The following is an 18,133-nucleotide window of genomic DNA, read 5'->3' on the forward strand; positions in this document are numbered from 1 at the left end:
GAGACACTGATGTCGATCTCTTATATTTTCATCGAAACTTTTTCGATTGTTACAAAAAGGAGGTTATATATATGTTACGCATTCATGAACTGGGATGTGATTGAATCCAGTATGTAACCATCATCATGTTTTGATTTCTCCCAATCTCAAGAGTCCAGAAACACCAAGATGCCTTTCGTAAACATGAAAAAGGCGGCGACCGTATCGGGAAGCTCAAAAAGCTTTTCGGTCCGAGTCACCACTATGGATGCTGAATTGGAATTTTCAAATATTGAGGTATATATACAATTCTGGTCTTATCTATATAACTCTTTCTAAACAAAATAAATCAATAAAATTTGAATGGATATTTATGTTACAGGAGAGGAAAACGCACGGCCAGACCCTCCGAACTTATTGACGATCGTTCTACCAATTGTCAGCTACCTGGTCGCCGACGATCGACCAAGTCCATTTCGCTACATTTATAAGATTAACATAATTATATTATGTACACCAATCCCAAGATTCTGATCAACTGATAATAGGGCCTGTATCTGTATATATTTACTGGAAATTAGCTCACTACTGAGCAAAGTTTATCCAGGGTGAGTGAGTGCGCTATATCAATCTTAGTCAATTTTGGCCTTAAATTGTTCCGTTGTTTTACAATTGATGATGTGCGATGGTAGTGCATTCGAGTCTTTTATGGTAGATGGTACAAATGAGTTCTTATATGTCGGTGTTACAACTAAACACTTTGATGGATTTACTGTGCTGTGTTCTAGATGGTCTGGTATTAAACTGGAATAGCGAGTCAACGGGTATGGCCACGAGTCCGTGAACTATTTTGTAGAGTAACACTAAACACTGGTCTCGTCTGCGTTCAGATAGCGGTCGCCATTTAAGTTCCTCCAACATTTTGGATACGCTACTGTATCTGTTGTAATCATTGCACACAAAGCGGGCAGCACGTCGCTGTATCCCTTCTTGACGGTCTATGTCCTTTTTTTGAGACGGATCCCATACAACAGAAGCATAGTCGAATATAGATTTGACCAGTTTGATATAGGCTAATTCTTTAAGGGGTTTGGAACAGTACTTTAAGTTTAGACGGATGAATTCAAGGATGGAATTTGAACGGTTTGAAATTTTGTTGATGTGTGTGGTCCACTTTAGACTGTCACTGAGTGTAACTCCAAGATAGGCATTGTCCTGTACCTGTTCAATGATGTGGTTGTCTAATGTGTAACGATACTGGTGTGGTGTCTTGCTTCTAGAGATGGACATGAGATAGCACTTGGTGGCGTTAAATTTCATGCCCCAGTCTTTCGCCCATATCATGCTTCAAGTGACTTAAGGTCCTGTTGGAGGCTGAACTGGTCGTCTATGCTCTTTATAGGCCTATATAACAGACAATCGTCCGCGAAAAGACGCACTTGAGAGGTAACACAGCTGGGTAAGTCGTTAATTTGACAGAGGAATAACAGACGCCCCAGTACGGTTCCTTGAGGGACCCTAGAGTCCACAGTATATGATGATGAAGCTTTCCCCTCAATGACTACTCTCTGCTCTCTCTGTGTTAAGAATGTTTTAATCCAGGCATGAGTGGTTCCAGAGATTCCATAATTTTGAAGCTTGTATAGTAATCTTCTTTGTAGCACAGTGTCGAATGCCTTGCTGAAATCTAGTATAACCATATCCGTCTGAATTTGTTGGTCGTAGGTTTGCATAATGTCGTGCATGGTGATAATGAGCTGGCTCACGTACGAGTGACCACTCCTAAATCCATGTTGTTATGACGTGAGTATGCTGTGTTGTTTTAGATGTTTTAAAATATTGCTACATATGATGTGCTCTAGTGTTTTACAACAGACACTTGTTAACGAGATCGGGCGATAATTGCTGGAGATGTGTTGGTTCCCTTTCTTAAATTCCGGGCTAATATTGGCGTTTTTCCAGTCCATAGGTTACAGCTAGGGTGCCTGTATTTAGACTCTGTTGGAAAATATTGGCAATTACTTGGGCCAGTTCTGCAGCACAGTTTTTCAGCATCATATTCGGAATATTATCTGGTCCACTAGCCTTATGTGTGCTTATTTTCTCGAGTGGCTTCTCTAGTTACTCCGTCTACATGAACCTTAGTGTCTGGCATTGTTGGATACTGTGTCTCACTGAGAGGTAGTAGAGGGTCCTCCATGTTTTCTTTAATAAATACTGATTTAAACTGTCTGTTTAATAGCTCTGCTTTTGTCTTACTGTCCTGGTGTAAAACTTCTTCACTCTTGATACCTGCAACTCCGATGTTATCATGCCTTTTTGATTAAATATACTTCCAAAATGTCTTGTTGTTTCCTTCCTCTAGTGATTTCTCCATTGTTTCATTTGCATATTTCCAATGTGCTCGTCTGATGTTCTCCTGCACTATTCGTTTTTGTTCGTTGTAGATGTCCCATGCTTCGGTTGTGTTCAGCACCGTCGCCGTTTGCATAAGTTTATGTTTCTTCTTCACTTCCTTACAGAGATGATCGTTCATCCATGGTAGGTTGTGCCGTTTTCGATGTTAGTTTCGATGGAATGCTCTCATTCATAACTGATTTGAGTCCTTCCTTCAAGTCGGTCCACTTTGACTCTACATGTATGCTGTGGTCAGAATGACTTATGATGTCATCTCCTAAGGTCTTAACTGATGTTTTTATGCTCTCCCAGTCAGCCTTTTTATACTTGTATACTTTCCTACGTTTCGGTTTGTTGTATTTTGTTTTAAGATCTGTGTCCACTATCACCATATGATGATCCGATATCCCGGGGGTATTGGCACATGATTGTTAGTGGTTAGTGAGGTACAAGTCTCAGACGTTGGTTAATCTGGATGGTTTTGTTTGCATTTGGTCAAGACCATGTTCGCTCATTATATTCAATAACTCTTGGTGTTGGTTTAACTGTGGTGCACCTGGTGTCACTGCACAATGTTTCCAGTTTATGTGGGGTAGGTTGAAGTCCCCTGCTATGATTAAGTGTTTGTTCTTTTTGTGTGTGATCTTTTGCACGGCTGCAGACAACTGTTCTAGACTTTCCACAGCAGAACTAGGTGGGCGGTAATAAGAGCCGATAAGTACAGATTTATCTTTGGTGTGCACTTCAGCCCATACTGCTTCACACTCTGAATGACTGTCATCCACTTCACTAGAAGCCAGACTATCGTGAATCGATATAAAGACCCCTCCTTCGTTCTTGTTACGGTCCTTACGATAGACGTTTGATTGGCAACCTTCTGGAAAGATTTCAGTATTTTTGTGGTCTGTTGCTAGCCATGATTCACAACCTTTAATTACATTGGGTTTGTATAGTCAATGGTTTCACTCTAATGATTCAATCTAATTAAAATTAAAGCAGTACATCGCTTCAGTTTACTGATACAAATTGTGTGTCGTGTGGACATGGTGCCTGTTCATGATTGTCAAAACAACTCCACAGAAAACAATATAAAGTGATTGCGTATATTTATTGTTGTAATTTTAGTATTCTAGAATTTAGATTGGTAAATAATTGAGAGTGTCCCAAAATCATCCTTAGGTTTAAAAAATAGTCAAAAGTTAATTTGATCATCTGGCGTTTGTGTGATTCCCTGTCAAATATTTACTAAATATAGTTTATATGTTAAATAACGTTTTCGAAGTGAGACGACTTATGGTACAGTTCACTAAATAAGGCTTCATTACTTGTGTAACAGGAAAGCATACATGTACACGTACATACACTGTACTACATACATATATAGTGTCCTAAAACATGGATCTAACCAGCAATCCTCGGCTTCCCAGTCAACCCTGGACCAATTGAACATTCCCTCTAGCATGAAGCAAGAAGACAAATGCAAATCTCGCCAAGTGATCAGCTACCTGGTTGCTGGCAACCCGACCCAGTCCAGCTACATTAATATTTCTCCCTCCTTTATTTAAGTCTTTGCCCTAAAGACATCACCATGTACAACCCAGATTCCTGTATCACCTTGCCAAGTGTACACCCAATACTTTGAACAAGGTTTGGTCTCGGGCACCAAATATAGTAGGAAAATTGCACGGCAAGACTGGAGTTCCAATCCGGGACCCTCCAAACTCACGACTCCCAGATGATACAGTTCATGTACACAATGTACAATAAAAATCTGCCATACTATTCCCCCATTTTTAAAGGTTTTCTCCTTTGAACTCCACTACAATCCTGCTGGCAATAACTACCTGTCAACACAAGGAAGACAACAGACATCATTTCTAGCTGGAAAGAGGGTATATGTAGTGTGCTTCCACCAGGGATCAACCAGAGACTCCCAGCCTCCTAGTCTGCCATTTGACCAAAGGGAAATTCTCTCTAGATAGAAGTTATGACCATCATACATGTAATCCTATTTACAATCAAAATCTGCCACTTTTGCTTACTGACAACATAATCAACATATCACAACGAAAGTTGTATGTTTCTGTCATGAAAATGTGTTAACATACATTGAAAAAATGATATAACAAATTTATGAAAGAGGAAGGGTGAGGAAGATAAACAGCTAAGCTATGAATAGTTTAATATGTTTTGGACATTTTTTAGATATTATTATGTGAGGAAATAAAAGTCTGATTAGAAAAGAAAAATATAGTGAAAACAATTTTGTTTTTGTTTTTGACAAAAAGGAAATTCACTATTTGTATAATGTATAATTATTATCTGAATACTACCTATTTACTTAAGTTATTCTATGTTAAATAAGAATGATATTAATAAAACATGGTGTCTCTATAAATCTTTTTTTTGTTTCCTTAGCACAAAGCAACAGGGAAGGATTTGTTTGAGCTGGTGTGTCGTACAATAGGACTAAGAGAGACCTGGTATTTTGGACTACAGTTTATTGATTCTAAGGGATATATTTCCTGGCTGAAGTTTGATAAAAAGGTTAGTAAAATACATGAAGTCACAAGCTAGTGGCAATGACTCTATTCACAGTAATATCACACATGGTACAAATTACTTGTGCATGATAATTTTGTACTTCCTTAGGTATTTGAACATAATTTATTATAATAATAATAATTTGAGGTTCTTATATACCGCTTTATCACAACCTAGTTCGTAGGTCGTCTCAAAGCGGTTCACAAATTATTATCCATGGTTATAGGGCCTTTACAACCAGCCAACATCTTTCTCAACTCCCTGGGGAGCATACAGCTGGTGCTGCCATTTCAACGCTCAATTTATTCACTAAGAGACTACCTTAGATCATGAATTTAGAAATCTTGTGGAAAACAGACAAATTTCATCAAAACATGAATGTTATATACCTTTTATTGTTCCTTGAACAGAATTTTTACTAAATATGTCCATTCGGAGTACACTTTTTTGTGATATAAATAATTGTTTCTTTTGCTAGAAAAATTATAATGAAAAATCAAGTGTACTAAAATTTAAAGCACACACCCACAAAAAATGAAATCTTCAATCGAAAATCTTTGCAACTGGAGTTTTACCTCATGAACAGTTGATTATGTTTATTATTTATTTCCTTTATTGAAGGTTTTAGATCAAGATGTTCCAAAAGAGACACCAGTGCCATTCTTGTTCTTGGCCAAATTTTTCCCTGAGGATGTGTCGGAGGAGTTGATCCAAGAAATAACACAGCATCTGTTTTTCCTTCAAGTGAAACAATCTATCATCAACATGGATATATATTGCCCACCAGAGGCATCTGTCCTGCTGGCCTCCTATGCAGTACAGGCAAAGGTAAGTGCAGGGGAGATAACTATAATCTGTATATTAGCTATGAGTGATAGTCGACGTCCCACCCATGGATGTCAAAATAAAGAAATCACCTATGTCAAGATCATATATTGACGAAAAATTAATTATGGCCTTTTTAAAACATCGTGTCCAGGGTTGGAGCTTATAATATATTTGAACGGAATATAGCCCTCAATGGTATATAAGTGTATCTTATGCAGCACAGGCTAGGTTAGTGCAGGGGAGATAATAACTATTGGTTAAGGAAATGGAAAGTCCATTAATTGTATTCTGATTTTATAAACAAACTGTTCAATAGTATGGTCATCCAATTATTAAGTTGAAATGTTATTTCAAAGGAGATTGACTTGAAAAACTAGTTCTGTGATATATATTTTATAAACCAAATAAATCAAACGTTTCTTGTATAGACTGTTTGTGGGATGCATTCTTGAGTTACTAGAATGTTGCTACAGATTTTTTTATAAATACAGTATGGGGATTATGACACATCCACTTATAAAATTGGGACACTGGCCAGTGAGGACTTACTGCCCCAGCGTGTGATTGACCAGTATCAGATGACCCCTCAGATGTGGGAAGAAAGAATCAAAGAATGGTACGCTGACCACAGAGGAATGTCTAGGTGAGAAATGGGCAGACTTCATGAATGAAGATCTGGCTCCGAATTCTGCTATACTAACGGAGAAATTGACATCTCCATAGTGGCGTAACTTATGTGTCATTTAATTTCCAGTGCACCGAACACAAATTTCTATCACTAAATTCTGCCATTACCAACGAAACAATGTTAACACGAATAATAATAAATATTTACTTCCAAAATTTCAACTGTAGGAGTTGTTCTTTTAGGTAGCATTTGTAACATGCTTTCAAACTTAAAGTTTACAAGGACAAACAGTGATTAGATGTCTGCAATTTGAATTTGACAGATGAGGCTATACCTTGGAACTATTTAAACACTGCGGACAAATCTAGTTTGTTATTGAATTAAAAAAAAAATGATGCAGATGAAGAGTCAGTATGGTTTTTATTTCAATTGAAATGTGTTTGTTTCCTGATTTCTGAGTAACTAACATTGTTAGAAATTGCAATATCAAAAGCTGATGAAATGTTTTTTTTTAAAAGTAATAATTTTATTTTACAGAGATGAAGCTGAAATGGAATATCTGAAAATTGCTCAAGATCTTGAAATGTATGGTGTGAATTATTTTCAAATTGAGGTAAGAATCAAAGAATAAAATAAGACTTTATTAGAATAATGTAGTATTTTCATTCTGCTACAAACCAATGAACCAATAAAAATTGTATGCAAAAAAAAAAGAAGATATTTCTAGTACTAATTATAAGTATCTTTTTAATGGAAATATGAAGAAAAATATATTGAACTGATACCTTACTGTAGTGGTCATAGTTTAGCTTTTTCAAAAAAAAATATGATAGATTTGTGATGGAAATTAAAATGTTCATTTTGTAAACTCAAACAGCAAGATTTGAAAACTGTGTGAAGTTCTATAGAGTTACTTATTCAACATTTTGTTTCAATTTCAGAACAAAAAGAATACAGACCTGTGGTTGGGGGTAGATGCTCTTGGCCTGAATGTGTACGAGTCCAATAATAAACTGTGTCCTAAGATCATGTTTCCCTGGAATGAGATTAAGAATATTTCCTTTAAGGACAAAAGAGTAAGAATATATATAAATATGCTATGAATATATGCACTGTTTTTTTTGACGTCATCAAGCCAAACGAATGAATTCGATATGTATGGGACTACATGTTTTATTTATTTTTTGACATAAAGACAATGTGTCATTAAAAAATTCAGGAGACAATTTGGTAAAAAAAATCTGTTTCGTTTCTGAATCTCATTAATGCACCTTGCTATATATTATTCTACATGACATTGTATTTGGAAGAGAGACCGGTATTGTTTAAAACTTTTGTAAACTTATTCCCTTCTTTTACTAGGCCAACAAGTATATAGGCCAATGAGTATAGAATCTCATTAGTTAGGACTATAATTCATTGATTTATAAAAAATCTTAATTGTGAGATAGTAACAGTTTATGCAAGTTTTTATGGTATGTACAGAAAAATGAAATGTTAAGAGGACAATCTGAAATAACATTAAAACATCTGTAAACTTGAGTTCCTTAAAACAAAGTTATGTAAAGCTGTATTTCATACTTTGATCTTGTAATAAAAAAAAGTTATTACTAATTCTTGTCCATTTTCTTCATCTGTTGCAGTTTGTGATAAAACCTGTAGAGAAGAAATCCCCAGATTTTGTATTCAAACCACCAAAATTACGCATTAACAAGTTGGTAAGAATGTTGTGCTTGTTTTAAAAGGAAAGTTACAATATTCAGCTTACAAATTTCCAAGTGAAGAATTAAATTTTTGTGATCCAAACAAATTTTGTATTCATCTAAACAATATACAGTATGCTATGAATTATGTGTCTTATTTTCGACCAGAGCTGTCAGCATTTTAATCGTGGTGTGGGAAAGCATTTGTAACTCCCTCTGCGTCGGACCTTTCACCCCTATGTAACTTAAATAAACTCTACCATGCATTGATATGGATAAATCTATTATGGTCTATAGTGGTGAAAAGGTTAAAACGAAGGTAATTACCTAGTAATAGATATAATTATTTATCTCACGGTTGTCCTAGGTGAAGTAACATAAAAAGCTTTTGATTTTCATTGTCTTCACAAAAGAAAAAAAAGTGGATAAATGCTTTCAGCAATTTTTTTTTTTTTTAGATTTCATTGGTTCTCTTAAAGAAGTGTTACAGTACAAGCTTGCAATTGTTCAATTTGTTAAAGGTGAAATTTGTTAACACAGCCGAGAAATGTTGAACTCGGTTTGTCCTGTGATACATGTATGGTGCTGCCCGATCCGTCCTTGTTGTCAGATGACTGATCAGTCTGGGCTTATCTTATCCTCAATGCTATACCAACATTCCAGATTTAGGTCATTTTGCCTACACATTAACAGCAATTTTTACTATTACATGCTTTAGTGGGTCTGTTTTATTAGAACAATATGAAAGCTTACTGAAATATTTGTTTCCATTACAGATATTAGAGCTATGTATAGGAAACCATGAATTATTTACAAGACGAAGAAAACCTGATTCCATGGAAATTCAACAAATGAAAACTAATGCTAGAGAGGAAAAGATACGCAAGCAGGTAAACAATGAACACTTTTGCAGAAATTTACTTCTTCCTTTTACTACCCGAGTATAAGAGGGGAAATGTAGATGTACGTTCACTCTGGCTGTCAGACAGTCCACCAGTCTGTCAGTTAGTGTGTCACCTCATCCATAGTATACTATTTTGTATGAGAGAACCTCTAAGAATGGTGGAATGTTATGTGTTGAAGACAGGTTTCTTGTCCTGCTGTATACAGAGTTTACCTTTGTTTATCATAAGATACTTTGCCAGGGAAATATCAGGCATACTGTTTCACCTAGGACTGTCAAACTTTGTATGAGAGTACCTACTGCAATATTTGAGTTTGAAAACTGAAATCTAGGACCTGTTCTTTAATGCCTAACAATCGGTTAGTCCGTTTATAAATGTAACAATTTCGGGTATAAATCCTCGTGGACCTGCACATGTTTATGCAGGCCTTGCAAGGCTTTGTCAAGGCTTGCCTGAAAGCAGCATCAGATTACTAGGTCCAACCTTATTATACCCCGCTTCGACGAAGTCAGGGGTATAAAGTACTGTTTGCTTCGTCCGTCCGTCCGAAAGGTTCGGAGCACATCTCCCGTACTATTTCACCTACGGTTATGGATCTTGGTTTGTGGGTACATGCATGGAAGACGGTGTGTCGTGTACCATATGTAGGTCACTGTAACCTCTACCGTGACCTCTGACGTACATAATGTCGTCAAAAAGGTTTCTGCAGCATATCTCCCGTACTATTTCACCTACGGTTATGGATCTTGGTTTGTGGGTACATGCATGGAAGGCGGTGTGTCGTGTACCATATGTAGGTCACTGCAACCTCTACCATGACATCTGTCCTAAGTAATGTGAGACTTCCAGCATATAAACTCTTCACTTGATTCTTCCAATCCACATGCCCATCACTCCCACTTATTCCTGATCGACCAAAGCGGGGTATTCACGAAGGCTCCCCTTCGAGTTACATCTAGTTTAATAAACGAACAACTGTGGTCTGATCCGTTAAATGGTTTAAACGAAAACGGCCCTAGACTCCTGTCTCATTATATAAAACAGAGTTTTTAAATAATAAACAAGTACAGTTTACCAGGTAGTTGCAAGTTTTATTTAGACAACATTTTTACTAAATATATATGATTGGGGGTTATCATTGGTAAAATACAAAACTATTGTAAAAACGGTATAAAAATATAGTTGGAATATAACATACAGTATAAAACGTGAAATAAGATAATTTATTGCTGATTTATAGATGGACAGGGCGAGACTAGCAAAAGAGAAACAATTGAAGGAAGAGGCCCTGAAAGAGAAGGAAGAGCTGGAGAAACGACTTCATATGTTGCAAGAGGAGGTCAGAGCTGCACAGGAGTTACTGGTATGTTTCATCTGATTGTCTGATAAAACAAAATCCCTGGTACATGTTTCCTATTGGCTGATTAATAGTCATGAGTCACTGATATCATCTGATTGACTGATAAAACAAAATCCCTGGTACATGTTTTCCTATTTGCTGATTAATAGTCATGAGTTACTGATATCATCTGATTGACTCATAAAACAAAATCCCTGGTACATGTTTTTCTATTGGCTGATTAATAGTCATGAGTCACTGATATCATCTGATTGACTGATGTCACTGGCACATATGTTCCTATTGGCAGATAATATACCATGAGTCACTCACATCATGTGAATGGCTGATTATATACTAGTCTTCCCTAGCCAAGATAGTAGGAAGCGGCTAGTATTTTACCAGGGTGGCATAAATGAAACCTGTTTTGAGTGAATAGGAAACAGCACATTATATAGTTCCTGTTATCTATATTGACATGATTAAGTCCCTTTGTAGCGGCGGTCGGAAGAGACAACCGAGTTGTTGGCGGAGAAGGCTCAGATAGCGGAGGAGGAGGCAATTCTGCTGGCCCAAAAAGCCTCGGAAACAGAAGGGGAGATTCACAGGATGAAACTGAAGGAGATGAAGGTATGATTAGGCTATGTTGACTGGTTTCTAGTTACTTTACTGTTACCAGACTTTAGTGACACCAGACTTTAGTGACTACCAGACTTTAGTGACACCTGACTTTAAGGACATACTGCATTATGCAACATAATTTCAATTTCGGGTCAAAAAAGGCAAGATACTTTGGTGTTGAATGAATTATGGATGTATAGACACACTGTCATAAACATCAAAATGATACAGCTCCCCAGGTACCGGTGTAGGTAAATTAATGTTAAACTGTTTCAAGAACAATAGTGCGCAAATATGTTTTTAATATACATGTACATTGCTTATTATCCCCTCGCAACGAAAGTTCGAGCGGATAAAGGATTCAGCCAATATGTACGTATGTTACACTCTTCATCATCGCTCTAGTGACTTTATTTGTTATGACAATACCTTGAACAAGTTTTTGTTTTGGGTTTCTACATTGAAGGTCAAGGTCACTGTTACTATTTTTATCAAAACGTTTGTCATCGCTCTAGCAACTTCATTCCTCAACGTGTGAATATGAGGGGATTTGTATCACTTGCCTTGTTGAATATCAGAATGAAGAGGAACGTATGATAATGGAGTACCGTGCTCGTGAGGCGGAGATGATTGCAACTAAGATCCTAGAGGACTCTGAGAGGAGGTGAGACCACAAACTATAAAACATAACGGGCAGTTTTGTACCATAAATATCAATAAGTCAATGCTAATGCAAAAAGCTGAAACCTCTTAGTAAACAGTCATACTATCTCATTGTCAATGTAGCATATTATTAAACAGGAGTATGTGTTTGCAACAGTCGTATAACACAGAGATATGAACAAAGAACATGGCTAAAATTATACACTTTAAATCGTCTAGAACTTTGTCACTAATGAAGCAAACCAGTACATAATACCAGTGTAGTATTTGTTTTCACTAAATTATGCCCCCCCCTCCTCCCTCCTTTTAAAAGAGAGACATAATGGTTTTGTCTCCCTGTGTGAAATTTGAAATTGTAACTGTCTCCCCTTGAAGTGAAATTATCATCCTATCTCTCCGTGAAATTTACATCACAATGTGTATTCCCGTAAAAATTGTGATCATATCACCATGTAAAATTTGATTATCTCTCCCCGTGAAATTGTGATTGTCTCTCCCCGTGACATCGTGATCAAACATGTATCTCCCTGTATAAAATGGTGAACATACCTCCCCGTGAAATTGTGATAATTTCTCCCCATGGAATTGTGAACATATCTCCCTGTGAAATGGTGATCATCTCTCCCCATGACATCGTGATCAAACATGTATCTCCCTGTATAAAATGGTGAACATATCTCTTAGTGAAATTGTGATCATTTCTCCCCATGGAATTGTGAACATAACTCCCTGTTAAATGGTGATCATCTCTCCCCATGAAATTGTGCTGGTCTCTTCCTGTGAAATAGTGAACAAATCTTCCTGTGAAATAGTGAACATAATTATCTCCCTATGAAATTGTGCCTGTGTCTCCCTGTAAAAATGGTGCTTGTGTCTCCCTGTGAAATTGTGAACATTTCTCCCAATGAAATCCATAAAATAATAAAAAGGCAAATGTTTGCAAAATGTTCATGGCTTGTGTTTGTGGAATTATAGGCTGAAGAATTACTTAAAGCACATTTGTTAATTGTTCATATTAGTTACAATATGGGGAAAAAACAACCATAGCTACCTGAGGTTTTGTCAGAAGTCCATGAACGTCATGACACTTTATTTAACTCCTGTGCTGACAACTTCTATATTACTTTTATTTTGTTTCAGAGCTTTGGAAGCTGAACAGTTGAAAATTGACCTGGTTCAGGCTAAATTGAACGAACAATCAGCCAAGGAGAAACTGATGGAAGTAGCAAGAGTGTCTCCGTACACAGTATGTAAACCTATCCTTGTTATTGAGGAAAGATTCCTCCTCTCCCAAAATCAGAATTTAGGATAATTTTTCTAGATTTATTAAATGAAGATTTCCTCTTTGATATCAGTTTGAAACTGAAATTAAGCTTTTGAAAAAAGACAGTTTAATTTATAAGGTTGTCTTTTTTATATGTTAAAAATCATAAAAAATTGTACACATGAAAATGCTATTAAATCTAGACTGTTAATGTGTAAGTAGGATAAATAATTGCCCCAAAAAACAACAAAGAATTATAAAAAAAATAAAAAATTATAAATGAAAATTAAAAAATTGAGTTATTAACTCATTTACCTCTGAAGAAACATTTGAACTCTTCCAAATGAAAGGTTAGAATAGTTCATTATAAGTTTTCAGGGGTAAATTAACTTATAATTGCAAAACCTCTGCATCTTAAGGGAAAGAATAGTCCTGCTGTGGTCCACTGCATGTTGTCATAATAGGGGACTAATTTAGCTAGGGCCGACTGCAGAATCAGAGGTGATCTCTTATGTGTATTGTGCTTAGGAGGCATTGAAGAAACCGGAGTAGATCTACTGACCCCTCTGTAACACTTGAGACCTCTATCTTTTCTTTCTCTCGCTTACTCTGTGTTTTTGGACATGCTAATCTAGGTACCTGGCCTTGTAATACCTTAGCTGTTGCCAGAATATTATACACTGGACAAGGCAAAAATATATAATTATTATCAAACTTTATTAATCTATTCACTTCTGTTCCCACTTAAAATGGCCAGGTTATATTATTGGAGAAAAAACTGTAATAAAACCAAGCTTTAGTAAACAGGACCCAGTCATTGGGAGCTACAACAATGATCTGAACCCTTGGTTATGTGAGTCGTTATTTTTCCAGCAACAGGCTATGTATGGTCTGCACAGTCTACCGTCAGATTTTGCAGAACTGCAACTGGATGAGCCACCCATGGATGATTTGCAGGAGATGGGGGAGGCCAGCGAGGCCAGCTGTGACCTCTTAGGGGCAGGCGACATGGACCAGTTATCTATAGAGATAGAGAAGGAAAGGTCAGAATTTGCATTAGAAAAGGAGATTTCATAGGTGTGAATCCGACATATTGATATCATATTGGTTGTACATCTTTACACGTCTTGCGTATCTTAGTAGATTTTCCTGCTGTCTTCAGTAAAATTGAATGACCGAATGGTCTAGATATCTTCTGTTTGTTCATTGAATGATAATTTAGTCTTCAAAATATTGAATGACATTGCTCTAAATCTTCTGCATGTTTGTCCTACAGAGAGGAATACATGGAGAAGTCCAAACACCTACAAGAACAGCTGAAGGAGCTCAAGACAGAGATAGAGGTATTGAAGGTGGAAGAGAATGAGACAGAACTTGACAGACAGCATGACGAGAAGATACGTCGTGGGGACACAAAGTACTCCACCCTGAGAATGGTAAGGCTAAGCTGTAATAGGCTTCATTTATATATCATGTCAGCTAGGTTATATCACATAAATACAGATCGCAAAGGGTCCCGTAAAAATGTCATGTGCGGGTGATCTTTACATTAGCCAATGGAATTGTTGCTTTCCAAATACTAGAGCCACAGATTTCTCATAAAAAAATACATTTAAAAAGGATAGGTTCAGTTGGCTGATAAAAATTCCTTTTTTTCAAATCATTGATGATTCCTTAGACATGATGTTTAAAAGTGAGATTTCTGTCAAATGTACTACAATATTGTGATAACATAACACTGATTTTATTTCAATCATTTATTTATAGTAATTATGTCAATTAATAAATGCTGTGTGTACATCTCTTGACTCGAATTTGTTACCATGTAAGAATATTATTTTTTAGAATCGCATCAGAGTTGACACTGATAAGGATTCAGAAATTGATTGGATTTTTATATTTATTATCCACATGCACAAAAAAATGAATCATACAATTTTGATCTAATAATCCTTGGTCGTTTTAATAAGGATTTGAGAAAATTGAAAAAATTGCAGAAAACATAAAATTGTGAAAAAGTAGCAGTTATAGACATTTTATTTAAGTAAGTCAGTGAAATGCACTGAAAAGATGGATGCTCTGATGTAAAAAAAAAGCTAGTGGGAACTTATAAATGATTGGACTGTTTTTATGTCTAATATGATATGTACTAATGTAATACATAGATACATAGATTTTATTCTGACGAAATTAGGACTTTACGATCCTTTGACAGTCAGCTCTATAATAAAAAATAATAATTTTAAGTTGAGATGTTTAGATTTCAATGTTTTCTTTAAAACTGTATTTCTGTGCTTGGTTTAGCCATTGTTCATCTTATTTATACTCAAATTGTTAAACTGTGCTTGAATTCACATCATTAGACGGAAATGAATGTGATTTGTAGATTTTAAAGTTGTGTCCATGTGAAGATGAACTTTCCCTGATTTTAAATATCCAATACTTCTTCCATGTTCGTTTTGTTTTAGGCTAAAGCCGCAACAACGCAGGCCCGAGTGCAGTTCTTTGAAGATTTGTGAGCGACGCGTTAAAGCATTTCTGTGATAGAGACTTACAACTATGATGCGAGAGTTACAAAAATTCTTACAACTAATACAAAATTGGTGAGCGAAGCAGAACAGCTAAGTGTTATTGTTTTAAAGCTGTTTTTGTTTCCCCAATTGTTTACCAGGTGCCTTGAACATTATGTCTGCATTGAGAATCGTGTTTTATTGCAAGAAACGTTATTCCCAGTGTTAATCATTTCATTGGTCATGTTTTTATTGCAATAATATCAATTACAATTTATTGTATAAAATGCTGATCATTCTGGCCAAAATAAAACTAGCATCTTTAGTAAGCATTACATCTGTACATGTTGAAAATTTCATTTTCTGCAGGATAATCTGAACATGTTTTTCCATGTATAGATTTGGTCACCAAATCATGAATAATGCAAAGACACAATCAAATAATGTGTCAAGTGTTTTAATGCTTTGGCTTTTTTAATGAATACTGTTCACTTATTTCTTGAATCGAGTCAACCAAACTAATTCCGAATTCTGAATAAAACAGCACAATATTAAAAGAAATTGTGAATTAATACAAAAAATATTTCCAGGCTAAGAAATTCTGAAAACAGTACAGTTTTATGTACATTAGTGTACGTAGATGTATTTACATGGTATCAACTAATAAAGTGTTAAAACCATTAAAAGTTATAGTTTCTAGGAAAATGTTGTGAAATACATCTAAGATTGCTTTAAAATCTGTGATGAACTTATTGACTTCACAAATTTTATTGTCAGTAGAATAGCGCATTCTATACAATTCTTTTTTTTAGTTATTAATTTTCAAAAAAAATTATATGTGAATAAATATCTATGAGCTTAAACATAAACGTGCTGAGCATTGTTCTATAATCAAATTTTATACATGGATCTGATTGTTCTTTGACTAAATACTTGAATCATATTCTGCCGCATCTCAATTTCAATTGAAAGTAGATAATTATTTAGTGAATGAGGTGTTTTATCAAATCTATCAATAGTTTTATCCCACCTTTTTCTTTCATACCACCGCTTTACCAGATAATGTGTTCAAAATCGTGTTTGCTGTTGACTTGGCAGTTATAACTACTGTGATGATGTTGACTTGGCAGTTATAACTACTGTGATGATGTTGACTTGGCAGTTATAACTACTGTGATGATGTTGACTTGGCAGTTATAACTACTGTGATGATGTTGACTTGGCAGTTATAACTACTGTGATGATGTTGACTTGGCAGTTATAACTACTGTGATGATGTTGACTTGGCAGTTATAACTACTGTGATGATGTTGACTTGGCAGTTATAACTACTGTGATGATGTTGACTTGGCAGTTATAACTACTGTGATGATGTTGACTTGGCAGTTATAACTACTGTGATGATGTTGACTTGGCAGTTATAACTACTGTGATGATGTTGACTTGGCAGTTATAACTACTGTGATGATGTTGACTTGGCAGTTATAACTACTGTGATGATGTTGACTTGGCAGTTATAACTACTGTGATGATGTTGACTTGGCAGTTATAACTACTGTGATGATGTTGACTTGGCAGTTATAACTACTGTGATGATGTTGACTTGGCAGTTATAACTACTGTGATGATGTTGACTTGGCAGTTATAACTACTGTGATGATGTTGACTTGGCAGTTATAACTACTGTGATGATGTTGACTTGGCAGTTATAACTACTGTGATGATGTTGACTTGGCAGTTATAACTACTGTGATGATGTTGACTTGGCAGTTATAACTACTGTGATGATGTTGACTTGGCAGTTATAACTACTGTGATGATGTTGACTTGGCAGTTATAACTACTGTGATGATGTTGACTTGGCAGTTATAACTACTGTGATGATGTTGACTTGGCAGTTATAACTACTGTGATGATGTTGACTTGGCAGTTATAACTACTGTGATGATGTTGACTTGGCAGTTATAACTACTGTGATGATGTTGACTTGGCAGTTATAACTACTGTGATGATGTTGACTTGGCAGTTATAACTACTGTGATGATGTTGACTTGGCAGTTATAACTACTGTGATGATGTTGACTTGGCAGTTATAACTACTGTGATGATGTTGACTTGGCAGTTATAACTACTGTGATGATGTTGACTTGGCAGTTATAACTACTGTGATGATGTTGACTTGGCAGTTATAACTACTGTGATGATGTTGACTTGGCAGTTATAACTACTGTGATGATGTTGACTTGGCAGTTATAACTACTGTGATGATGTTGACTTGGCAGTTATAACTACTGTGATGATGTTGTCTTGGCAGTTATAACTACTGTGATGATGTTGACTTGTCAGTTATAACTACTGTGATGATGTTGACCTGGCAGATATAACTAATGTGATGATGTTGACTTGGCAGTTATAACTACTGTGATGATGTTGTCTTGGCAGTTATAACTACTGTGATGATGTTGACTTATCAGTTATAACTACATGTACTGTGATGATGTTGACTTGGCAGTTATAACTACTGTGATGATGTTGTCTTGGCAGTTATAACTATTGTGATGATGTTGACTTATCAGTTATAACTACATGTACTGATATGATGTTGTCTTGGCAGTTATAACTACTGTGATGATGTTGTCTTGGCAGTTATAACTACTGTGATGATGTTGACTTGTCAGTTATAACTACTGTGATGATGTTGACTTGGCAGTTATAACTACTGTGATGATGTTGACTTGGCAGTTATAACTAC

At 35.9% G+C, this 18,133-nt stretch overlaps 1 protein-coding gene across 1 annotated transcript; it reads left to right on the top strand.

Annotated features, from left to right (window-relative positions):
* Positions 1-16,565, top strand: LOC110463829 (merlin-like). Its single transcript, XM_021518712.1, has 15 exons — positions 1-276; positions 4,795-4,923; positions 5,542-5,748; positions 6,240-6,391; positions 6,914-6,989; positions 7,318-7,452; positions 8,020-8,094; positions 8,856-8,969; positions 10,225-10,347; positions 10,822-10,953; positions 11,523-11,608; positions 12,748-12,853; positions 13,745-13,914; positions 14,148-14,307; positions 15,340-16,565. Exons 1-15 carry the CDS (start codon positions 169-171, stop codon positions 15,388-15,390), a joined length of 1,824 nt encoding a protein of 607 aa, XP_021374387.1. The 5' UTR covers positions 1-168; the 3' UTR covers positions 15,391-16,565.
* The last annotated feature ends 1,568 nt before the right edge of the window (positions 16,566-18,133 follow it).

This window comes from Mizuhopecten yessoensis, unplaced genomic scaffold (genome assembly GCF_002113885.1).
Source record: "Mizuhopecten yessoensis strain PY_sf001 unplaced genomic scaffold, ASM211388v2 scaffold10933, whole genome shotgun sequence".
In the NCBI taxonomy this organism is placed as follows: Eukaryota; Metazoa; Mollusca; class Bivalvia; order Pectinida; family Pectinidae; genus Mizuhopecten; species Mizuhopecten yessoensis.